The following is a 26,800-nucleotide window of genomic DNA, read 5'->3' on the forward strand; positions in this document are numbered from 1 at the left end:
CACCGCTCATTTTATTGATTCAGAATGGAATTTGCATAAAAGAATTCTCAACTTTTGCCAAGTTATTAACCACAAGGGAGAGACTATTGGCAAGATTATTGATACTTGTTTATTGGAATGGGGAATCGATAAGGTTTTCTCTATCACAGTTGATAATGCAAGTTCCAATGATATAGCTATTTCATATATTATGAGAAAGCTTAGAAGTTGGAATTCACTTGTCTTAGATGGAGAAATGTTACACATGAGGTGTTGTGCTCACATAATTAATTTGATTGTGAATGAAGGGCTTAAAGAAATGCATGACTACATTTCTAATGTTCGCAATGCCGTGAGGTATGTTAGATCATCCCCTAAGAGATTGACAAAATTTAAAGATTGTGTTGAACAAGAAAAAATTAAATGTAAAGCACTTGTTTGTTTGGATGTGGCGACTTGATGGAATTCCACTTATTTGATGCTTGATCATGCCTTGAAATTTGAAAAAGTTTTTAAAGTATTAGAGGAGGGAGAATTAGATTATGTTGATTATTTCAAAGAGGGGGATCATGGAAACAAAAGAATAGGGCCACCAACCATTGATGATTGGAAAAATGTTGCAATGTTTGTAATGTTTTTGAAGGTTTTCTATGATGTCACTGCGAAGATAAGTGGTTCTTTATATGTGACTTCTAATTCTTATTTTCATGAACTTTGGGGTATTTGAGAACTTTTAATTCAGTGGAGTACAAATGTGAACTCTGTTTTAAGTAACATGAGTTCAAATATGAAGTTAAGTATGACAGATATTGAGGCCCAGTGGAAAGAATTAATAAGTTGATATTCATAGCAGTGGTACTCGATCCTCATTACAAATTGGATTACATATCATTTTGCTTTTCGAATATTTACGAAGATGGACACAATTGATGAAGAGAATTTGAGTAGTTCAATATTAGTATTATCAAGATACAAATGAAGAAGAAAAGAGCAACATTCACTCGAGTTAAAGAATGATGTGGATCGATATTTATCTGACCCTAGTGAAGAACTTGATGATAATTTTGATGATTTGGCATGGTGGAAAACAAATGAGTTTAATTATAGAGTTTTATCGAAAATTGCCCAAGATGTTTTGGCCGTTCCAGTGTCGACGGTATCTTCTGAATCAACATTTAGTATGGGTGGGAGGATTTTTTATTCTTGTAGGAGCTCTTTGACACCTAAAAGAGTGGAAGCTCTCATATGTACACAAAATTGGATCGGTAGAAAATCAGTGTTGTTAGATATTCCTACACCTTGAAGATTTGGAGATTTGTTTTAAGATTGAAACAGGTAACTCCAAATCTATTTATTGTCTATTTGTTAAGATGTATTATGTATGGTTATATCACAATTTATATTTTATTTTTCAGATGATTTAAGACCTTCAAGTTCTACCAACGTCATGCAATAATTATTTTTGAATGTAAGTAAAATATTTGAAGTTACACTATGCTTTATCCAAACAATCTTAAAACGGTATTAACTTTCAAGATGCTATTTTTTCTTTTGTAGGAATTAAGAATGCAAGAGAGGGTTGGATGAATGTTGTAACTTTTGAATTACTTCATTGAATATTCTTCACATATTTATAGGTGAATTTTTAGGCCTTTTGTTGAATGATTATATGTTGGGGATGTAATAATTTAATTAGACGTGGTAACTTTAGAATTGATTCATTGCATATTCTTTATATATTTATAGGTGATAATATGGATGCAATGGAGAGTTTGATATTTTTGATCTACAACTTAGAGGTAGTAATTGTTTTATCATTTTAAGTCATACAAATTAAATTTTTTAAAATTTTTTTGGACCAACCCGAACCCAACCCGAAAATAGAGGGTTGGGTTGGGTTACTAATCCAACCAACCCGAACTTTTGGGTTGGGTAAAAAAAAATCCTCCAACCCAACCCAACCCGGACCATGTACACCCCTGCCACCTACCTCTAATGGAATTTACCTACATTAACCGTTATCAAGCAACCATTCAGATGGCCCCTTTTAAGGCACTGTATGGGCATAGGTGTCAAACGCTAGTCTTTTGGGAAAAGTAGGAACACAGCAACTACTGGGACCAGAGTTGGTTCAGGTCAACAATGCAGCGGTGCAAAAAATCAAGTAGAGAATACTCACTACACAGAGTCAAAGAAAGAGCTATGCAGATTTGGGTTCGAGGTGGGTGACCATGTGTCCCTGAAGTTAGTGTTGAAATATGATTCAAAGTTCTAACCAAGTTTTGAAGAAGCTCTTGGTAGTTTCCTAAACTTGTGACCTTACTTATGGTCAATTGTTTAATAGGATTTCCATCATTTTCTATTTCTAGTTACTCTATAAGCCTATATATATTGGAACTTTGTAACTCTTTAGGAATTGAGTGAATAAACAATAATAAAACATTTGTAGCTTTTATCTATTATGTCTTTTGTTATCTCTTTCAACATTCTTTTCCCAAAAAATTTGGTATCAGAGCCAAGTTCTTGTCAACGCAAGAAGTGATTTTTTTTACTGAACGAAAATGGCAATAGCTGGTTTTTCTTCCTCTGTACTGCTCTTACCATTTTTTAACGGTGAAAAATATGAGTGGTGGAGCATCAAGATGAAGACCTTACTCAGATCGCATGAGCTATGGGACTTGGTGGAGCATGGGTTTGTTGATGTATTAGAACCCACAATAGAAGAAAATGAAAGACTAGGATAAACCAAGAAAAAGGATGCCAAGACTCTGTTCATTATTCAGCAAGCAATTCATGAGACTATTTTTTAACCAATTGCAGCAACAACCACATCAAAGCAAGCAGGGTCAATTCTACAGAAAGAGTTTCCAGGAGATTCAAAGGTCATCACAGTAAAATTGCAATCTCTAAGACGTGATTTTGACACTTTGCTCATGACAAACGGTGAATCAATTGCTGACCTTTTGTCAAGAGCAATGGCAATAGTCAGTCAGATGCGTGCCTATGGAGAGACAATTTCGGATGAAACAATTGTTACAAAGGTGTTGAGAAGCTTAACTCCAAAGTTTGACAATGTGGTGGCTGGTATAGAAGAAGATAAGGATCTATCAATACTCTTCGTTGATGAACTGATGGGCTCGCTTCGAGCTCATGAGTCAAGAATCAAAAGATCACCAGAAAGGAATGAACAAAAGGCACTACAAGTGAAGAGACAACCAACAACGAAGAAAACGAAAGAGAAAATATTCGTTTAGTAAGTAGAGGTCGTGGAAGAAGAGGATTTCGCAGCTTCTATGTTGGTCATGGTAACAAGGGTAGATGAAGAAATGATGAACAAAGGCAATTCAATGAGTAAAATAACATAAGGTATGTCATACAATGTTACATTGTAAAAGGCATGGGCACATAAAAGCTGATTGCTGGTATAAAGATCAATAAATGAATTTTGTAGAAGAAAATGAAGACGAAGAAGAAAGGCTTTGTATGGCGTATAGTGATATTAATCCACAAAAGAGTGATTTATAGTTTGTTGATAGTGGATGCTCGAACCACATAACAGACACCAAATTTTTATTCCAAGAGCTTGATGAGACGCAAAGAATTAAGGTGCAACTTTAAAATACAATTGAGATGCAAGTTGAGGGAAAAGGTGAAGTGAAAGTTGAAACCAGCCATGGTAAGATAAACCTATTAGATAATATTCAATTTATGCCTGATAGGGTACAATTTATAGAGTGTTGAACAACGGATGCCTAGAGGACATTCCGTTCTATTTGATGACAACACATGTGTTGTTACAAATAAGAAATCCGGTCATAAAGTTCAAATTGTCATGACTTCAAAACAATTACAAATTAAATAATTTAAATAAATGAAATGCAAAACACCTTATCCTAACGAAGACTAGAAATTTTAAATATGCAACTATCCTATGCACACACCACAGTCTCTGCTCACGATGTCGCAGTCAACCGTACATGGGCACCTTGCCTTTGCCTGAAAAACAATATGGCACACGGTCTAAGTATTTCAAAGAAATACTCAGTAAGTGACCCCACTATAGGGGCCATTCTAATGCAAACACATGCAATCATGAATTAGGGACCTATCTCTAATCATCTTAAGGATGGCCTCCAGTCTTGGACAAATTGGATTTGTAGTACTTCCCTACACATGATTCACACGTGCGAGTGTGAATCTCCAGGGCGCTCGCACATCCCCTAGATCCTCTGGTCAAGCTAATCTGTAGCGACGTCTGGAGGTCAGCGGAACCCCATAGTGTCATGCGCCTCATGAACACCCTCATCTGTGTGCATTCGCACCTGTGCGTATTCACGCTCATCATACGGTGCGCGTCTGCACTCATCATCTCTAGGGGAAGTAGCCCTATGCTTTTGAACATATAATATGCATGAGCTCCCTCTAAATCCAATTATAAATCTCTTCTGACCCAACCCTCTAGTCTCATCTCTTGGTCACACTATGTAACACGTGCTTGTGGATATTTACATTAATATCATTTTCATACTCTTAGGGTTGTGTCCTTTGTCGATCTAACGACATGATGCAATATGGCAAACAACATCGTAAGACATGTTCAACATTGAAAACATCATCATGTTAATAACATCGTCATGCATACATCATACTCATCATAGAAGCCATTAAGTGCATCAAATATAACATGTATGTCATGCATCGAAATATAAATAACGTACAATTAACATACAGCACAACACAGCGTCATACTCATACATCATCATAAATCAAACAATATTTAGCCTATCCTATAGTAAGGCCACTTACTTGGTTGGCCTTGATCGAAGTATTCCCTAATTAGCTAAATGTAAGCTCCCATTCTGTGAGAGCTACTTCCTACATTGCCGGGGTTTGTTTCCTATCACACCGTTCGCCACCTTCCGTTAGTATTTCACAATTAATTTACCAATAGTTCAATAAATGTAAAATATGGCAAAAAACGGCCTCGGATACCTTAATCAGGGCCAAAAATAGGTCTAAGAGGGTGGAGAGCTGAGCCGAACAGCCGCTGGGAGCCACCGAGCCGTTTGCGGCGAGCTGAGCCGAGGGATCGCCTGCTCCGCTGTGTGCCACGTGGCACAATTAGAGCACGCCATGTTGTACGGTGTGCGTTGGCTCGAGGCGCAGGTCGCACTCCGATTCGGGTTGACTACTACAAAAGGCTATAGGGTTGGGCTGGTTTTGGGCCTCGGTTTACTGGATTGGGCTGCAAGTATATGGTTTGCAGGCCGGTTCAATTGAACCATGGGTCTGGTCTCGGGTCGGTTCAGCTGAACCGTGGCTTCTGGGCTGGATTGAGGTTTGGGCCACTGTAGTTGGGCTGGGAGTCGTGGGCTGAAGGCTGAGCAAGGTGTGGCTGTTGTTTCGCATGGGATCCGCGAAACTCAGCGGTCACCAAAAAATTCCCGAGTTTTCCAACGACTGAGTTTTTTTCTTTTTCTTTTTCTTTTTTTTTTCTGGGTCGTTATAGCTACAAATGTCATAAATATGGTCACTATGCGAATGATTGTAACTTCGACAAATGTTATAATTGTGGCAAACTGGGGCATTTTGTAAAAGATTGTCGAGCCGATAAAAAGGTGGAAGGAACAACCAATCTAACTTGTGATGGCTCAAAATGAAGACAACATCAACAACGACACTCTGTGGTACCTCGACTTAGGGGCAAGCAACCATATGTGTGGTCACGAGTACCTATTCAAAAAGATGCAAAAGATTGAAGATGGTCATGTGACATTTGGAGATGCATCAAAGGTGGAGGTCAAAGGCCGAGGTACGATACATTTCTTGCAAAAGGATGGTTTAATGGGGTCAATCCAAGATGTTTATTACGTACCAGACCTCAAGACCAACATATTGAGTATGGAGCAACTCACAGAGAAAGGTTATTCAATATTCTTAAAAGACCATCTGCTACACCTAAAGGACAAGCAAGGGCGTTTGGTTGCTGAAGTCGAGATAGGAAGAAATCAGATGTACAAACTGAATGTAAGAAGCATACAATAAAATTGTTTGCGAGTCGACGTAGAAGACAAGGCATCACTGTGGCACCTCCGTTGTGGTCACCTACATCATGGCGGCCTAAAAGAATTAACAAAGAAGAATATGGTGCATGGGCTACCCAACTTGAACCACGAAGGAAAATTTTGTGAAGAATGCATGCTCAGTGTCACAATCGCATTTTTAATGGCAGCAAACTTGCGATTGTGCGGCACTCACTTTCCAACGATAAGTGAGCTAAGCCAATTCATTCTTACGTCGCCTACAGCCAAGCGACATATGCTCGAGCCTCTGGCCTCGATTTTAAGAAAAGGTTTTAGAAAACGAGGGTAGAGAGAGATTTTCGAAAGAGAGATTTTTGAAAGAGACGTTATATAAGCAAGCAAGAGAGAAATAACAACGGCTCACAGTATATAACCTTGGGTAGGGAGAAGTTGACAACTAGTCGTATCCCCCTCTAGTACATTCTGAGGCATTTCATGTCTGACAAACCTAGACATGATATTTCTGAAGCCTTGGACGACTAGTCGTATCCCCCCTATGGGCAACATGCCTTGGACGAGCATGATCGTGATACTCAACAAGCATGCGAGAACCTCAATCCAAAAGAATGCTGAATTTTAGGCTAAACAACCTCTCGAGTTGATTCATACAGATATATGTGGACCAATTACCCCCGAGTCTTTCAGCGGTAAAAGGTATTTCATTTCTTTTATCGATGATTACTCACGAAAAACTTGGGTTTACTTTCAGAAAGAAAAATCTGAGGCATTCGAGGTGTTCAAAAAGTTCAAAGTGATGGTGGAGAAGGCAACTAGTAGACACATCAAAGCTATACGATCCAATAGAGGTGGTGAGTATACATCAACGACTTTCATGGAGTATTGCAAGGAGCAAGGTATAAGGCAATTTCTAACCGCACCGTACACCCGTCAACAAAATGGTGTAGCCAAGAGAAAAATCAGACCATTCTCGATATGGTTCGGTCAATGCTCAGGAGCAAAAGGATGCCAAAGAAATTTTGGGTAGAAGCCGTGCAATGCGCTAACTATGTGCAGAATCGATGTCCACATGCAAAGTTAGATGATCAAATATCACAAGAGGCCTGGAGCGGACAAAAGCCTACAGTTTTTCATCTCAAAGTGTTCGGTAGTATGGCTTATGCTCACGTACTCGATCAATGAAAAACGAAGCTCGAAGACAAAAGCAAGAGATATATTTTTATTGGGTATGATGAGAAGACAAAAGGACATAAGCTACTTGACCCAAAAAGCAAGACGGTGATGGTGAGTCGTGATGTGCGAGTAAATGAAGCAAGCAAATGGGACTGGAACAATTCGACGGAAGTCAATATCAAAGTTGGAGAATCATCCGTCGTTGCACCAACAAGTATACCATCAAACTCAGAAATCTCTGATGATGAAGATGAACCATGACAACCAAAATGCGAAGTTTGCGAGACTTGTATGATTCAACAAATGAGGCACACCTTGTATGTCTTCTGGCAGATGCTGAACATATCAGCTTTGAAGAGGCGGTGCGAGACAAGAAGTGGCAAACTACCATGGATGAGGAGATTAAAGCGATTCATCGCAACAATACATGAGAGTTAACAGAATTACCGGAAGGAAGTCAGCCCATTGGTGTGAAGTGGGTGTTCAAGAAAAAGATAAACGTTCAAGGCAAGATAGAGCGGTACAAGACGCGACTTGTTGCGAAGAGATACAAGCAAAAGGCGGGAATCGACTATCACGAAGTGTTTGCTCCTGTTGTAGGAATGGAGACAATCTGATTGCTCATTTCCCAGGCGGCTCAATTTAAATGGCTGATTTTTCAAATGGATGTCAAGTCGGCATTCTTGAATGGTGTGCTTGAAGAAGAAGTCTACCTCGAACAACTACTCGGGTACATGAAAATTGGAGAAGAGAAGAAGGTACTAAAATTGAAGAAGGTGCTTTACGGGTTGAAGCAAGCACCGCGAGCATGGAATACTCTTATCGATACATACTTCAAGGAGAACGGGTACAAGCAATGTCCCCACGAGCATGCACTTTACACAAAGAAGAGTGGAGGTAATGTGATACTTGTTGCTTTTTATGTCGATGACCTCATTTTTTCAGGCAACAATGATGAGATGATAAAAGAGTTTAAAAGCACAACGACACGAGAATTTGAGATGACAGATTTGGGCTTGTTTAAGTTTTTCCTTGGATTGGAGGTTAAACAAGGAAAGACGGGTATTTTTATATCACAGGAGACATGCAAAGAAGATCTTGAAGAAGTACAAGATGGAAAATTGCAACCCATAATCAATAGCAATGGAATCAGGTGCAAAACTCTAAAAGTACGATGAAGGAGAACGAGTAGATGCAAATAGGTACCGGAGTCTGTTAGGAAGCCTTCGCTATCTTACATGCACAAGGCCAGATCTTTCATTAAGTGTCGGCATTATAAGCCGGTTCATGGAGGAGCTGATTTATTCACATTGGAGGGCGTTGAAGCTGTAACACCCGCACATCAACAACACGACTTACAGGAGCTACCATCGACTCCGATAACAAACTCCGACAACCAACCATAAATTTAGAAACATTTCCAAAACATTTCTATAAACATCGAGTAAAACATTTAAAATCAGTGCTATTTAAAACATTAAACAACCAATATAACTTTTAAATAGCAAAAGCATAATTACATCAACAAACCCAGACATGGATTCCCAATAGTCTCTAGCCGGTCTCATCCTCGGTTGGCCTGCATCACCTAAATCTGAAAAGAAAGGTTATAATAATTTTGATGAGTAATTAAATTACCCAGTAAGTGGCTAACTTATCTTTCATAAGTTATAACTAATCTTTTCTGGTGTTTTTAAGTTTTATTCGCCATTGACTCCTAGTTTCTCTTACCAGGGTCACCTGTTCATTAACGAGGTATCTCAACTACCTCCAGCTTAGGTTACTGACATTCTCTCTATATGCTTATCTAGAATTTTCGGACTCGTATGTAAGACTCGCTCTCAATCAAATACGGCTCGTCTACTAATTTCTTTGTCGGCCTGTAAATCGCATATACCAACGGTCAGAAGTACTCATTCTCTCTGACTTAGCACACAACGTGTTGGTCAAGAACTCTGCGGGAATTAATAGACTACAATACTCATATAAATAAGCCATGGCTCAACAACCAATGCATATCCTAGAGTCATAACCTTTCCATAACATACATCCAATGCATGCTTTCATACATATATAATGTTCGCTACATAAAACATTCTAGTAATTATTTATAACATGCTTACATCACATGCAAGCAGTCACAATATAAAATAGACATTACATATCATCAGTCACAATATACAAATAGACATTACATATTATCAAAGCTCATATTAACATATTAACCTTTTAATCATGTAAACAACATACTCACATGTTGTAAAACAAGTTAAGAACTAGTTTAAAGGACGATATGCTACTTACTTGGTTTTGAAACCCCTTTTTCTTCTTGAATGTTTAATAGGGTATTTCAACACAATTTCTTCCAATCAGACCTATATTTCACAATTTTCAAGGTAAGTATAGGTCAAACTAGATAGAACGGGTTAAAACGAGTCGAATGGGACAAATCAGAAGCCAAAATAGCCACACACGCGCTCTCACGTGCCCTCACTCTCTCTGTCAGCACACTTAATGCGCCAGCCAACCACCCAATCGCACACCCAGTCGCAGATTCTCACGCACCCTGCGTGTATTTCACGTGCCTCTTCTTCTTCCTTCTGATTTCCTGCAATTTTCCAACTTTCACAATAATTTCGGTTATATCCCGAAGCCATATTCCACCTCTATAGCCATATTTCGTCTCGACTTCTTCTACAACTTTATAGATCTCCTTATTACGATTCTAACAAACTCTATTTCATTATCTATTACTCAATATACGCCAGGATATCAAGATTTAAAGGTTCGGTAATATGGATTTTGCGTTACCTTCGTATAAACGTTCGATTCAGCTCGTGGTTGTGTCCTCTTCCTCAAGGAATCCTCGACAAAACCTCTCTTTCCTTATTCTCAATCGGCAATCGAATTTAGTCGATCCAAACTCGTGCTCATTAACAACAAAATCTCATATTTTTCCTCCTCTGTTTTCTGGGTTTTATTTTATTTCTCCACTTATTATTATTATTATTATTAGTATTATTATTATTATTATTATTATTATTATTATTATTATTTATGGGTTATGTATTCTTTATGGGCACCACAGCATTAACTTGGCTTTCAAAGAAACAACCGATCGTGACACTCTCGACGTGTGAAGCTGAGTATGTGACAACATCTTGGTATGTCTGTTGTTGAGATATGATTCAAAGTAGTTGAGATATGATTCAGAGTATTCAAAAGATATGATTTAAAGTAGTTGAGATATGATCCAAATATTTAAACTACGAAGATTTTAGAAAATTGTTTGTAGATTTGAATTTATGTATGATTTCCATAGTTTACTATATTTATTGTTAGTGTATAAACCTATAAATATTGGAATTGTGTAACTCTTTAACTAATATAACGAGAAAACAATAATAAAGCACTGCAGCTTTGATCTATTTTATCTTTTTCTATCTCTTTCACTATTCTTTTCCCGACAAATTTGGTATCAAGCCAAGTTCTTGTCAACACAAGAGTGGGTGATTATTTTTTTTACAAAACGAAAATAGCAGTAGCTAGTTTTTCTTCCTCTGCACCACTGTTACCAATTCTTAGTGGTGAGAAATATGAATGGAGCATCAAGATGAAGACCTTACTCAGATCGCAAGGGCTATAGGACTTGGTGGAGCACGGGTTTGTTGATGTATTAGAACCCACAATAGAAGAAAATGAGAGACTAAGAGAAACCAAAAAAAACGATGTCAAAGCTCTATTCATTATTCAGCAAGCAGTTCATGAGACTATTTTTTCACGAATTGCAGCAGCAACCACATCAAAGCAAGCATGGTCAATTCTATCCAAGAAGTTTCTAAGAGATTCAAAGATCATAATAGTGAAATTGCAATCTCTAAGACGTGATTTTGAAACTCTGCTCATGACGAATGGTGAATCAATTGCTGACCTTTTGTCAAGAGCAATAGTCAGATGTGTACCCATGGAAAGAAAATTTCAGATTAAACAATTGTTGCAAATGTGTTGAGAAGCTTAACTCCAAAGTTTGACCATGTGGTGGCTGCTATAGAAAAAGCTAAGGATTTATCAATACTCTCCATTGATGAACTGATGAGCTCACTTCAGGCTCATGAGTCAAGAATCAATAGATCACTAGAAAGGAATGAAGAAAAGGCACTACAAGTGAAGGAGACAGCCAACAACGAAGCCGACGAAAGAGAAAATATTTGTTTAGCAGGTAGGAGTCGTGGAAGAGGGGGATTTCGCAGGTTCCATGGTGGTCGTAGTAAAAGGGGTAGATGGAGAAATTATGGACAAAGGCAATTCAAGGAGCAAAGTAACATAAGGAACGTCATATAATGTTACCATTGCAGAAGGTATAAGCACATAAAAGTGAATTGTTGGTATAAAGATCAATAAATGAATTTTGCTCTTGCTGCTAGCACAAAAGATAACTCGACATTATGGCATCTTAGATATGGGCATCTCCATACGAAGGACATGAAAATACTCAGGGATAAAGGTATGGTTTTAGGATTATCAAAAATTGATTCAATTAGTTTATGTGAAGGTGCAGTTATGGCAAGCAAACTAGGATGTTCTTTCCTATTGGAAAAGCTAAAAGAGCTTCACATCGTCTAGAACTAATTCATGCTGATTTATGTGGGCCAATGCAAACTAAGTCCTTGTGTGAGAGTATATATTTTTTACTATTTATTGATGACTATAGTCGCATGAACTGAGTTTACTTCCTGCAACATAAGCCAGAAACTTTTCAGAAGTTCCAAAATTTTAAAGGTATGGTAGAGGACCAAAGTGGCTGTCACATTAAAGTTCTTCACACATATAGAGGTGACAAGTTCATATCTAAAGAGTTCAATCTGTTTTGTGAAAAAAAAAAACAAAAAAAAACATCCAAAGGGAGTTAATAGCTCCCTACACTCCAGAACAAAATGGAATCGCTGAACAAAACAATCGAACTATTGTGAAGATAGCAAGATGTATGTTACAAACAATGAGACTTTCAAACCAATTTTGGGCAGAAGCTGTAGCAACATCTTTCTATCTATTAAATCTCTCACCAACAAAGGTGGTTATGAATCGAACTCCTTATGAAGCATGGTAAGGAAGGAAACCATCTGTAAGTCATTTATGAGTCTTTGGTCGTATTGCTTATGCTTTGAAACATCCTTAAATTCGTCAAAAGCTTCATGAAAATTTGAAAAATGCATTTTCATTGGCTATTGTACTCAATCAAAGGCATATAAACTATACAACCCCGTTAGTGCAAAGATTTTAGTTAGAAGGGATGTAATATTTGATGAAAATGTGAGTTGGGATTGGATCAAAGAACAGGTGCAGCAAGAGATTACGATTGAAGTTTCTCCACATGTAGAGACAAGGGTCAACTCCAGTGCATCTCCTAATGCCTCCACTGCAACACAAAATTTGTCAAAATCATTGTAACAATTCGAGTTTCACTTGATTTAGGACCTACTAGCAAGCTTTTGAGAGGTTTTGAGGCTCTCAACTAGCAAAAAAGCAAGCTTTGAAAGACACGTTTCATTCCGGTAAGTAACCACTTGGATACTAGGCAAGTGATACTTGTAGAAATCGCTAGGATAAGTTAGCATGCAAGCATAATGTACTATAGGTGGCTAAAATATGCATAATGTACTATAGGTGGCTAAAATATGTATGATTAGAACATAGAATGAACAAGTTGGATAATTATGACATGCATGATAAAATTATGAAATTGCCCTTAGAACAAGAGGATTGAGAAACATGTCTAATTTAATGTCTTTGTTGTGGTGTGACGGTGGAAGGGATATTCTTATCTGCGCTCCGAGTGATTGATGGATGTTATCTCCCCATTCAGCTAGTTTGATTGTGGATTGTGTGTATGATTTATGACATGATTTTCATGCATTGAGGCTTGATAGGAATACCTTCTTAAATAAAATATGTGAATGGTTAGACATGATTTATGTGTTAGAGACGGTTGATAGATATATTTCTCCTAATAGAGCATGCGTCAAAATCACAGTTAAGATTAGGGCGCTATAGCTAGTGCGGTTTACATGTAGAACCAAAGGTTAGACCTATGAGTATCACGGATTGGTTAAGTCAAGGGGCTAACCCAGAACAACCTGGAATTGAGAAAATGAAGTTTAAACTGCATGAATGTCCCTAAGAATTTAGTAGACCTCCACGGTATATTAACATGATTTAAGTAGCCTACAGGATCACGAAACTAGTTGAGCTACTATTGACTGTAGAATTGGGTCAGGGCCAACTATAATCCCGTTAAATGAATTCTTGAGAAGAATTAAGGACTACATGGGTAGTTAGCTCAAGACATAGACCTCTATTAAGCATAGAAACAGGCGAACCTATAAACCAGCCCTGGTTGGACTAGGGACTATGCAGGTAGGTGGAGAGACCCCATTAAGTGTAGAAAGAGGCGAACCTGTAAACCAATCCTTGTTGGACTAGGGATTACATAGGTAAGTGTCCAGATGAGAGCCCCTATTGAGTATAGAAACGAGTCAAGGTCGACGCTGTGACTTCGTAAACTGGTCTTGGAAGAGATCAGAGACTACTCGGGTAGGTGGTTTGGCATGACTAGCTTCTATTGAGTGTAGAAACAGTCAAGGCCAATGCCATGATGCCATAAATTAGTCTCAATGAGGGACTAGGGACTACACGGGTAGATGAATAATGATGAATCATGTGAAACATGGTTTTGGACAAAAGGAAAGTCGTGAAAACCTACTAGAAGAAGGAAGCGATGAGAGCCTACAAGTAAGTTGCTTACCGAGTCATCCCTTTTTCCTTTCTTTTTCATGTACCAGTCGAGGTCGGGAGGTGCTCAGGAGCTGCTCTGTCACAGAGAGATGTTGACTTGGGGCATCAATCAATTGTATTCTTTTTGTATCCCATGCCCTTTTTCCCCGTTTGTAAATAACTTTGATAGTGGTGTTGTGTGACTTTTAAAATCGCGCAAAATTTTACTATAATTTTGTCACGACCCGATTTTCGAGGCTTCGAAAAATCGAATCGTGACTAAAAGCGAAATCGAAAACAAACAAAAGGAAAATAACAGAAAAGAAAACCAAAGTAAAAATATAAAAATACTTTGAATAGAAAATTTGTTTGTTAATTATTACAAAAGAAATTGCAAATATAAAATGAAATACAAAGGACTCTAAAAGACCGAAAGGGGACTGACGCTCTGGAACGACCCCCTCTGTGACTGTACAGCTCTCAAACGCTCCTCTACCTCGACCAGCAGCCAGTGAACACCTGAGAAAAATAAAGGAGAACGGGATGAGTATAAAAATTATACTCAGTAAGCCACCTACTTGTAGGCTCTCTTCGCATCTTAATTTAACCGAACTCCCATGGTTTCCTAATTCAGTTCTAGGACATCGGGTTCTAACCTTATTCTCTTGGGACTTGCCCCTTGGGTTTCACCGGTTCATCGTCCTTTCATTAGTCACCTAGAGGTTCCTTATGCCAAGCTGATATGGTCGGTATCTCTCTATGAGGCGCTACCTCTACATGGCTATCTAGGACTACATGGTATCTAGCCTAGGGGTGTGCTGAATACCCCTACGCCCATATAGTCCTCCTATGGGGGGCGCGACCCAACCCGTTCCCATGCAGCTAATGGGTTGTACGACGTGGGGACACATTTCCCATGCGAAATGGCTAAGAGCAGTAAGGACTGATCAGGGACCCTTGGTCCTCCCACGAAGCTATAGATACCGTTCTCACGCTAGCAACGTATGAACCCTCCTAGGTACTTTCTTGCCGTGGTAAACCACTAAGTTTCTAGGGGAAAATTAAGTCTGTCTAGAGCGGCATATCGCTCCTAACAGAAATTCTCTAATTTTATCATAGAAATGGGCCCTAGCAATTAACAGAGGGTACGTGCAATCTTCTTCTAACATCATAGTATATAATTCATGCAAACTAGGCATACCGACTCAACGGGGCGATAACCTCCATCAAGCACCCAGAGCACGAAATTCGCGTTCACTGGGGCGAATTCGTCCATCAAGCACCCGAAACCCGGCATACACAATTCTAACATAAATTAAACGCGTGCATACGTACAATGGAAGCTTAAGGCATACAAGCGACACTCAGATAATTCACCCAACACATCATAACAATCCATCTAATTAATCTCATTCATGGAGCTAATTTAAGGCAAAATTACTAACATGCATACCTACCATCCAAGCGAACCCTACAAGTATTTCTTCCTAAATACCGGGTGGTGACTTACCTGGTTGACGCGTGCCCTTTCGCTAGCGTTTCTTTGCCCGTGAGGTGTCCAAAAATACTGATTTCTTTAAATTAGGTCCCTATTCACGTAAGAACAGTATTAGAACTGGAACCGGGACAAAAATCGGGCAAACAGAAAGCAACTGGGCCAAATTAGCCGTTCTACGCGCGCTCACGTGCCAGCAGCACGCTAGGAGTGCGTGGCCACGCGCGCGGGAAGGCGCCAATCGCAGGCTGCACGCGCGCCTGCCACGCGCGCCCGCCTCCGCGTAGTCGCGGGTCGGCCGGTCCGGTCGGCTCGACTCGCGTCGCGGTTCAGCCCGGCTTGCGGGCGACACGTGTCGACGCATCGCTGGAGCTGCATTGCTCCAACCGATGGTCGACGCGTGTCCGGCGCCTGTCGCCGCCGTCCGCCGCTCGCCGGCCGACTCCTTTCTTCTTCTTCTTCTTTTTTTTTTTTTTCTTCTTCTCCTTTCTTCTCTACCCTCTGAAAACCGAAACACAACCTTCTTTTCCGATTTTCATATCTTTCGATCCGTAGATCGGATCGACATGATTCCTTCGACAAAATTTTAGATCGTGTTACTGGCTACGTCCTCGTATTTTTTTTTTCGTAAATTTTTTATTAACTACCGGACGAGTTAAGAAGATCGGAATTTCGCTCACCGTTCTCGGACGACTCTCGGATCTCCGCCTTCGGGTTGAGGTCTCGGCCAAACTTCTTCACAGATCATGCGTAGAGTTGTTCTTAGATGAAAATATCAAGATTTCAGATCTTGATTCACAAAGGGAAAACCGTAAATCTGAGAAAACATTCAAGATCCTTACCTTGCGGGTTTTCCGACTTCTAGATGAAAAATGGGACTCCGGCCACCCACATTCTCTTTTCCCTTCCAAGAAAGTCTCTCTGCATGATCTTCACCTCCTTGCATCATGATCCTCACCGGAATAGACTCCGACGGTATTTTTCGGTGAGTCTTGTGGCGGTTCATCATTTCTCCTCTCCCTAGGTTCTCTCTACCCCTTTCTCTCACTATCTCTCTTTTGCAGGATTATGGATGGGGTTTCGTTTGGACCCCTTAGGTGGTTGGAGGGGCAAATTTACCTATTTGCCCCTCTCGGCTTTTCCTTCTTTTTTTTTTTTTTCTTTTCTATTTCTATTTCCCTTTCTTCGGGTATTACAAATTTCCACATTTCCAATGTTTTACTTTATTTTGATTTTTTTTTCATTTCGTCTTTTTGTCACGGTCCAATTTCTCGAAATCTTGAAAGTTGGGCTGTGACAAAAACCATATGACTATAATATGTCATGATATGATGTGTCTGATGATATATGTTATGATACGTGCATGGTAGACATGATATGTTTATGATAGGATATATGTTATGATATGATGTGTCTGATGATATAATCGAGGTATGATACGTGAAGATAAGATATATGTTATGAAATGATATGATTATGATACGCTATGCAAATTTTATGACGTATGTTATGATATGCTATATGAATGATGTGATATAAGTGTTATGATACGATGTATTTGACGATATATTTAAGATATGAAATGTGAATGATATGATATGATACGTTTGATGATACAACGCATACGAAAATATGTTTTATGACACGATATGCTTATGATATGACACATATGAAATGTTTAGATATATGGTATGAATGGCATGTAATAAGACATTTTTTGGCATGAGGTACAACCTCAATACACCCATGGAAGATATGATAAAAATGTTATGATAAGAAGGAAGACGCTAGCGAGGTTGTAGTACATCAAACCTTGGCTAAGGTCAACCAAGTAAGTGGCCTTACTATCGGCTCGGTCGAAAAACTTGTCTTTTGTATGACAAAACATGCCTAGTGTTGCATGATTCATTTATGCTTTATGTATTATGATGATGATGATATGAAGTAATACAATATGATGTTATATGATGATATGATGTTGTTATATGGTAATGTTATATGATGTTATGGTAATGCTATATGATGACGATGGTATGATGATGATGAAGATATGATGACATGACGATATAACGATATGAAGATACGATGGTGATATAACATGATGACATGATGACATGATGACAATAATGTATGATAAAATGATGATATAAGATGCATGATGATGATATGACTTAATATGATGATATTCCATTTTAAGATGACGTGCATGTATTACATGCCATGATGTATTATGATGAAAGTTTTCTAAGACACGACCGTAATGATGTTAGTGGTGATGAATATATGAAGACCAATGCATGCATATTACCTAGACTAATATGTGAATGATGTATAGGGTTTGTCACAAGAACAATTTAAGATAAAAACTATAGAGACCTCATGCATATTATATGTTCATTTACATCGGATTACTTCCCTATTTATGATGATGAGTACGAACATGTATACTATGATGATGATCATCATCATCATGTCTTGCATGATATTTGAGGGTTTTCTGACCTCCGAACGTCTGGCTACAGATAACTAACCCTACTATGATGGGTCTAGGGGGCACGAACCGCCTGGTGGACTCATGCTCGCACGTGTGGGTCGTATGTAAGGAAGTAATACACATCTAATTTTTTACGGACTAGAGACACCTCTATAATGGTTTTAACGATAGGCCCCTAATCATTTAGTGGGGTCACTTACTGATTATTTCATAAAATACTCAATTCATGTGCTACTTCTATTCTTCAAGTAAAGGCAAGGCACCCATGTACGGCTGACGACGGCATTGCAAATAAAGACCATGGCACATACATAGAATATTTATATTTAAATTTTTAGATAATAGGTTGGTATAGGGCGTTTTTTCAATTTTAATATTACTTCATTTTATTTAATATTTCATTATATTGTATTAAAAACATTTTGAAATATGTAAATTCATGGTAATATTTTACGATGATGTTTAAATACTTATTTCCGCATAAGAGATGATGTTATGAAGATGGTAACAGCTTTAGGCGGGTAGAAATCTAGAGTCGTTACACTTTAGAACATAAATTCCAACTTGTAGATTCTCAACAAATAAATCAATTTCTAATGATATTAGAGATGAAAATGAAGAAGGGTTTCTGTTTGGCATCTCTGACAAGGGACTCTTATGGCAAGAATGGTTGTGCATACTAAAGAATTTTGAACTTAAATAAGAGATATTGACAAACGCTCATAACTTATCATTTGATACATCCTAGTAGCACCAAAAATGTATTAAGTATTTATGGTAGTGAGGTATAAAGAGAGATGTGTTAGAATTTGCTAACTTGTCAAAGCACAAAGAAAAAAGAAAGCATACTTGTTACAACCTTTAAATGTACTAGAATGGAAGTGATAGAACGTAGCTATGAACTTTATCGTGCAACAACTAAAAGACTACATAATGATATAGGCATAATTGACCTACTTACCAAATCCGCACACTTCATACTATCATTGTCTATCATGAGCGGGTATTCGATTTGAGTTCAAGACAACTTTTCATTCCTAACTAGACAATTATACCGAATACCTAAATTAAACTCTAGACGACATATTACGGAGTTTGCGTATAATAAAGTTACAGAGGACCATCTATATGATACTCTTTGAAGCCTTTTATAGGAAGAGATGTAGGACTCCAATGTATTGAGATGAAGTTTGGAACCAAAGTTGATTCATACCATGAATGAGATTCTACAAGCGATCATGAACCATACACGATGTAGGAATCTAGAGTTTGAGGTAAGCAATAATGTGTTCTTGAAAATAGCTTCTAGGAAAGGCGTCGTAAGGTTTGGAGATAAATAGAAACTAAGATCGTGCTTCACCGGTTCATTGAGATATTGGAATAGATTGAACGATTGGCATTACCCCAAGTCCCAACACTTCACGGGTTCCTAATGTATTCAATGTATCCATGCTATATAAGAAAATTCAACTCATGTGATTGATTATGAGCAAGCTTCATTTGGACGAGTCAAAGGTCAAATTTGATCTCTAAACAATTGCAAGAACTAACTCGTCAAGGAGTCGCTAACGAGTTTTTAGTGTTTAGAGAAACAAAAACTTACAATATTTTAGGATTTTATTAAATATGAAATTAAAAGTTTAGAGATCTATTAGACATCAAGAATTAGATTGACACGTCTATATTGTCTGTATTATTTGCAAAGCATTCCATAAATATTAATTTGAAATTAATATTGCATTATTTAAAACATAAGAACAAACAACTCATAGATTAAACGTATATGTTTCATTTTTGAAGTACCGTGTGGTGCGTGGAAGATTAAGATAAGACGTATTTTCGGATTTTATTACCATAAGAAGAAAATAAGGGAATGAGAATTATATAAATTTGTTGGGTGCATAGAATGGAAACATTAATCATTTGGTTGCATCAATCCCATCAAGGAAAGTTATAATTAAAATTTGGTAATACACTAAATTACCTTCAAAGCTCTCCAAAATTAAATGTAATCTAATATTAATTACTCTGTCATCAACTATCAACAATCCATTTGGATTCCCTCAATTTCTTTCCCTAAATTGCTATTCACTATTATTGCTCCTCTCCCTAAATTATTCACAAATTTTGATTCTTGTACTGATTTTTGAGATTTATTACAATAATTCAATCATAAAAACTCTTCAAAACTAGGTTCCATCGTTATTTATGTAACGATTTAGTGTTTGTAATTTACCAATAAACCTAATTTTGGCACCAACGTCTTCATTTAAGTACACGTTCGATAAAACGCGAAACTTGATCAATCCAATTCAACTCGTATGATTTGGGTTAGGTTATGAAATTATTTGGGTTGAGTTCGACTAATTTAACATAGAAAAGATGAAGAAAATTGATAATTATGATGAGAATAGAATGGAATAGAATGCATGTGGATGTGGAAGGAGTTGGTGTGCAAGACCCAGAAAAGAAAATTACAGAAAGCTAAGGGAAAAAGGCATTTGACCACATTGCATTATTATGGCTATAAGTTTGATCCCCGAAGGGCAAGAGCATGTCATCCGCCACGAACCCCATTTGGTCCTGAGGGCTGACAAGCTCCATAAGCCACGCGGCGGTCTGCGGCGGGGGAGGCGGCTGAGGGTGAGGGTGAGGGTGTGGCTGAGAGTGGGGGGGAGGCTTCTTGAGGGAGTCAATGCGTTTAGTAATGTCTTTGAGATTTTGATCAATGAGCCAAGTGAGGTCGTTCAAGTCAAGCATGTTGAGTGCATGCAGGCCTTTGGCAGCGGTGAGGCTTTGAAACATCAGCCGCGTCATCTCTTTCTCCCGGTTGTCCTTTCTCATCTTCTTCAGTTGGTCATTGGCCTTGGCGATCCTCTGCCGCAGAAACGTCTCTTGGTTCACCTGTGTCAAGGGAAAGGGCAGCTTGTGTTAGTACACTCAATTTTGAAAAGAAACAAAAGGGTGTCTGAAAATGCACCATTTTCTTGCTCTGCTCCATCTCGGGCATCTTCTTGAATTGAGAGAGAACGCGCTGGACGCCGATGGGGGAAGGCCACAGCTCGGGCTGAGCATCGTAGGGGCTAAACACGATGGCGCATGCCTCAATCCCGCAAAGGGTGCTCAATTCACTCACCTTCTTCATAAGCCCTCTCTTCCTCTTCTTGAACGTCGCCTTTCTTGCGGAGTCGTTCACAATGTAAGCCAGCTTCACTTTCTTCCTCGTCATGATTTTCCTTTTTTCTTTTTTATTCTTGTGATTTATATGCATATATATACATGTGTGTGTGTGTATGATCTTGTTCCTGGTTGGAGCAATTAAATTTGGTCTTTGGTGGCGCTTTTAATTTTCAAATATTGAGATGATCGTGAGGATTATTAATTGATATTGTATTATTTATTCATAGGATCCAATAACTTCCTACCCTTTATAGTAACCTCATAATCATTATTTATTGCTATCACCTTCGTACGTTTGGGTTGGCTTGCTCTTCCATGCCTTATGTTTCTTGCCTTCTTTGCATCTAATATCATCCATAACATTTAACTACTTCTCCTTCCCTATTTAACTATATCTATCCAAATCATTCAAAGTTTTTAAATTAAAATAAAAATGAGTATTGAATAAGAAAACGTTACAAACACATTATTCTTTTCTTCCCTAATAAACTCCGAAGCCCTAACGAGTTTCTCTTTCTTTTTTTCTCCCTCGAACTTGTTGTTCTAGTGTGACATTACTAGTTATGGTTACAACATCATGGTTTGTTCGTTACCAACATACCTGCGTGAGCCTAGAACGTAGCGAATGTTCAAGGTTTGCGAAAGATCATTTGAGTAGAAAGTCCTCTGTAGGTCAAATCTTACTAACAAGTATATGGGTCACTAAAAAGACAAATCTTACTATAAGTATATGTGTCACTAAAAGAGACGAATGCTCGACCTCTATACAAGTAAACTACAAGACATGCTAAAAAAAAATTTATATACCAAATGTATATTACAAACTTGGAGGCCTTTTGAAATAAAATATAACATTTTAAACGATAAATTCCAAATATATATATGTGGATCAATCAATATATTGCCAACAAAATATTAATGTAATGATTGCTAACCTAAAGTTGCTATCATTATCATAACATGCTCTCTTATATCGAAATAATCGTTTAAAAATATATTCATTAAACAATGTCATGGACTCTCTTAAATGATGCAACGAAATATTAAATAAAATAAAGTAAATATTGAAAATGAACATGCCCTATACTAACCTATAGTCTAAAAATTTAAATACCACTGTTATATGCATGTGTCATGGTTTTTACTTGCAATGTCGTCGTCAATCGTACAGGGTTTCCTTGTGTCACAACCTAACTATGAAGAGAGTAGGTTGTGACCCTCACGTTGCTACAAGAGAAGCAGCGCCCACTGGCCACACAAGGGCTTAGACAAGTGCCATGATGCGACCGAGGAGGATGGTGCATCATCCAACACACCACACAAAGTGGGAATTGAAGACAATTCGAGACATAAGTAAGATAGAGACATCGAATAGACAAGAGGGGCAAAGATAGGCTTGTTGAAGTGTCGGGTAGGGTCCCAGGCCTTAACCTCAAAATTTGAGGTTCCAAAGGAATTCGAGCATACGGTTCTAGAGTTAATTCCATCCATACGAAATATGTATGCTCACCAAATTGTTGTGATGGCCCGTTCTCAATGTGAGTTGTGATGGCCAACGACACCCCGAGACATGGGATGGCGTCAAGACATATGGGCCATGTCAATGGAGATCAAGATGAAAATATGAAATGCGATGTTGCATTGAGAGACCTTGGCCCCGAGTAGAGGCAAGGTCGAGCCGAATGACTAGACCTAGTTGTAGAGGCAATTCGGTTGTGTCGCAGACAATTGAACATACACACGTAGGCGGCGTGTATGGTCGAACAAGCTTAGATTCTATAATATTTGATTGGTGAAGACAAACCTCGCCTAAGGTCCAATGAAGCCACAAAGTTGGGGGAATATATATGGGGTTTAATTTTCTTCTCAAATCTCATTTTCTAATTTAATTAAACTTAAACTGAATTGAGGAATCAGACTTTATACTGCCTTTGTCTTCGCAAATCTCATTTTCTCGTTTGATGGGTGGTGACTTGCAACTAGGTCGTGTGGTCTAATGGCTTAAATAGTGGGTTAACACAGGTGGGTGGGGGACGGTAGTTTATTGGGGTGAAGGGTGGTTGCTTTGAGTTCGGCAAATGTATTTGCTGATCAATTAAAGTTGGAAGAAAAAAAAGAAAGAGATTGAAGAAAAAGAGTTGAAAGAAAAACCAGACTAAGTGATAAAATAGAGAAAAATCAAAGAGAAAAACACAGTGAAAAAAAGAATGAAATTGAAAAAAAGAAAGAAAGTGAGTTGTTTGGCTAGAGTTGGAGAGGTTAGAAGGGCAATGTTCTCACAAAAAACCATCTTTGTACTTATGTAAAAAGAAGGATGTTTAGTCTCTAACGATAACAATTTGCCTTTGCCTAATATGTTTCAATCTCTTTTACAGGAATTTGATGGCGTATTCCAAGCTGAAGCCCCTAAAGGCCTCCCATGAGAGATATTGAACATAAAATAGACTTCATTCCAAATAAGCCAGCATATAGAGCCAACCCAACTAGGACTATCATTCCTAATAGACCAGCTTATAGAGCCAACCCAACTGAGACTAAAGAAATCTAAAGGTAAGTAGAGGAGCTCATGGAGAAGGGCTATATACGAGAGAGTTTGAGTCCATGTTCTGTACCAATCTTATTGGTGCCGAAAAAAGATGGAACGTGGTGCATGTGCCTGGATTGTAGAGCCATCAACAAAATCACAGTAAAGTATCGACATCCTATTCCTAGGCTAGACAATATGCTTGATGAATTGCATGGTTCATGTTTATTTACAAATATTGACTTGAAATCTGGATATCATCATATTAGAATGCAGGTAGGAGACGAATGGAAAACCACGTTCAAAACTAAGTTTGGATTATATGAATGGCTTGTTATGCCTTTTGGGTTAACTAATGCTCCTAGTACAACTATGCGTTTAATGAATCACGTTTTGAGAGAATATTTAGGAAAGCATGTTGTGTATTTTGATGATATTTTAATTTATTCAAAGACTTTGCATGAGCATGTGGAGCATGTTAATTAGTTTTGACTACACTTAGAAAAGAGAAACTTTATGCTAATTTTAATAACGGTAGTTTTTGCATGAAAAAAGTTAAACTTTTTTGACTTCATAGTTAATTTTAAGTGAAGTTCGTAGTTTTCATGGGTTAGCTAGCTTCTATAAGAGATTTATAAAAGATTTTAGCACCATAGCTGCACCATTGAATGACTTGGTGAGAAAGAATGTTGTTTTTAAATGGGAGAAATATGCAAAAGAATGCATTCAATGAGCTTAAGAATAAATTAACCAATGCACCATTACTTGTCTTGCCTAACTTTGATAAAACTTTTGAAATTGAGTGTGATACAAGTGGTTTTGGTATAGGTGCTATTTTGATGCAAGATGGAAAACCCGTAATGTATTCTAGTGAAAAACTAAATGGGACAGCATTGAACTATCCTACCTATGATAAAGAATTGTTTGCTTTAGTTCACACATTGTAGGTGTAGCAACACTACTTATGGCCTAGAGAATTTGTGATCCACTCTGATCATGAAAGCTTGTATCTTGAGGGTCAAAGCAAACTGAACCGTAGGCATACAAAGTGGGTGGAGTTTATTGAAACACTTCCGTATGTCATCAATATAAGCAAGGTAAGGATAATGTGGTAGCTGATGCATTATCTAGAAGGTACAATCTTTTTACTTCTATTAGTACAAAAATTCTTGGATTTGAGCATATTAAATAATTATATCGAAATGATTCAGACTTGGAATTATTTATACATCTTGTCTTACAAAAACAACTGTGAATGATTATTATGTGTTTCATGAATTCTTATTTAAGAAAATGAGGCTTTATATTCCTAAATGTTCTATTAGAGATTTGCTTGTAAAAGGAGCACATGGTGGTGACTTAATGGGACATTTTGGGATTAATAAAACTTATAATATGTTGCATGAACACATGGGTCTGTTCTCGATGGCATAACCGAGTGAGTTGTGATGGCCAACGACAACCCGAAACGTGGGATGGCGTCAAGACATATGGCCCATGTCGATGGAGATCAAGATGAAAAGATGAGACGCGATGTTGCATTGAGAGACCTTGGCCCCGAGTAGTGGGAAGGTCGAGTTGAATGACTTGGCCTAGTGTAGAGGCAATTCAGTTGTGTCGTAGACGATTGAACATGCACGTATAAGCAGCATGTGTAGTCGAACAAGCTTGGAGAGAGTCACAAACAGAATAGGTGTAAAAACGTATAAACTTAGGCGAATTAAAGCCTTTTTAGCTAAGGAGCCGAGTCGATGGAGTCAGTGACTGCAAACAGTGACACGTGGCTTGATGGGTGGTGACTTGCATCTGGGTCGTGTGGTCTAATGGCTAAAATACTGAGTTAACACAGGTGGGTGGGTGACCGTGGTTTATTGGGCTCAAGGTGTGGTTGCTGTAGTTTATTGGGCACAAGTCACAGTCATTCACCACCTCAATTACAAACATTAAATATTTTTAATCTCCATAATAATTAACTTAGGGTTGGATTGTAACATAACTTTTAAGTTGGTGACCCAACCATAGTGTCAACCCACAAATCAACTCCAATTTTCAATTTTTCAAAAAATCAATCCAACCACCTTTTGGGTTAAGTAGTTTAAGTTGATTAGATTTTCCGATCATTTGAACCTCTCTACCTTTTTATTTTTTACTTTTAGTTGACCAATTGTTGGGGAGGTCGACAAATTAAAAAAAAAAAAAGTAAAAAATAATTGGGTGTGAGAAGGAATGAGATAGAATTAGAATAACGAATGATGGGATTATTTAGGGGTGTACATCATCCGGTCGGGTTGGAAGATTTTTTTGATCCAACCCAAAAGTTCGGGTTGGTTGGATCCGTAACCCAACCCAACCCAAAATTTTTCACAACCCAACCCAACCCAACCCTCTATTTTCGGGTTGAGTCCAAGTTGGGTTGTCAATCTTTTATAATTTTATTTCTCAGCAATTTATAACTATTTGGATACAATCTTAAATAAAATATATTAAAAGTTCACAAACAAACACAAATTCATCTATAATTATTGACAAAAAAAAAAAAAAAGAGAGAAATAAAAACCAGAAAGCGAAAATTGAAACCTATTAACATGGTTAACGTTGTCATAAAACTAAATACAGAGATTTGTTAGAGAATTGTTTAAAGTAATACGTTTAGAATTGGTTAAAGTAACCAAAATATAAGGATAATCATAAAATTAAATAAACAATAAAAAATGATTAATTTAGAGAAAAAAAACAAATTCAATAAATAAACAGCAAAAATTCTAATTCAACTTAGTCATAAAACTAATAGAAAAATAATAAAATAACAAAATAATATTTTGGCAAGCCTATTAATATAAAAAGATTCTTAATATATTTTATATATTTTTATTTAGCTCGAGTCAATCTGAAGGTTTTGCTTACGAACTAAAAACCGCGATTTAGTTCGAATTTAGAAAAATGAACCCAACCCTACTCGAAATGCTAATCCAACTCAACCCAAACTGGAGGTTGTTGGGTTGAATGGACCCCGGGATTATTTATGTGAACCTAAAGATGAAGAGAGAGAAGATGGCATTAGGGGTTGTTTGTAAGTAAGTTGTCCAAATATCAAAATCAATTAAAGTTTTTTGTCTGCCATTCTTCTCATCTTATTTTATATA

General features: G+C 37.8%; 2 protein-coding genes across 2 annotated transcripts in view; both read right to left on the reverse strand.

Annotated features, from left to right (window-relative positions):
- Nucleotides 1-14,451: 14,451 nt before the first annotated feature.
- LOC111462030 (muscle M-line assembly protein unc-89-like) overlaps nt 14,452-26,800 on the reverse strand; it is a 35,142-nt gene continuing 22,793 nt past the window's right edge. The window contains exon 6 of the transcript XR_002713687.1: nt 14,452-14,483. The gene's annotated coding sequence lies outside the window, so the exon portion shown is untranslated. The remainder of the gene's footprint in view (nt 14,484-26,800) is intronic.
- Nucleotides 20,438-21,182, reverse strand: LOC111462033 (agamous-like MADS-box protein AGL80). The gene is made up of 2 exons (XM_023105690.1): nt 20,934-21,182; nt 20,438-20,857 (listed from the first exon to the last, which is right to left on the reverse strand). The coding sequence occupies exons 1-2, from the start codon at nt 21,180-21,182 to the stop codon at nt 20,438-20,440; spliced, it is 669 nt and encodes a 222-aa protein (XP_022961458.1).

The sequence above is a fragment of the Cucurbita moschata genome, unplaced genomic scaffold, assembly GCF_002738365.1.
Source record: "Cucurbita moschata cultivar Rifu unplaced genomic scaffold, Cmos_1.0 Cmo_Scf00026, whole genome shotgun sequence".
Taxonomy (NCBI): domain Eukaryota; kingdom Viridiplantae; phylum Streptophyta; class Magnoliopsida; order Cucurbitales; family Cucurbitaceae; genus Cucurbita; species Cucurbita moschata.

What these genes read in the sequence shown, in the direction of transcription:
- LOC111462033 (XM_023105690.1), bottom strand. Translation starts at nt 21,182, where the DNA reads ATGACGAGGAAGAAAGTGAAGCTGGCTTACATTGTGAACGACTCCGCA. An exon ending in TGGAGCAGAGCAAGAAAATG is followed by an intron (nt 20,858 to 20,933) that starts GTGCATTTTCAG and finishes CCCTTGACACAG; the next exon opens with GTGAACCAAGAGACGTTTCT.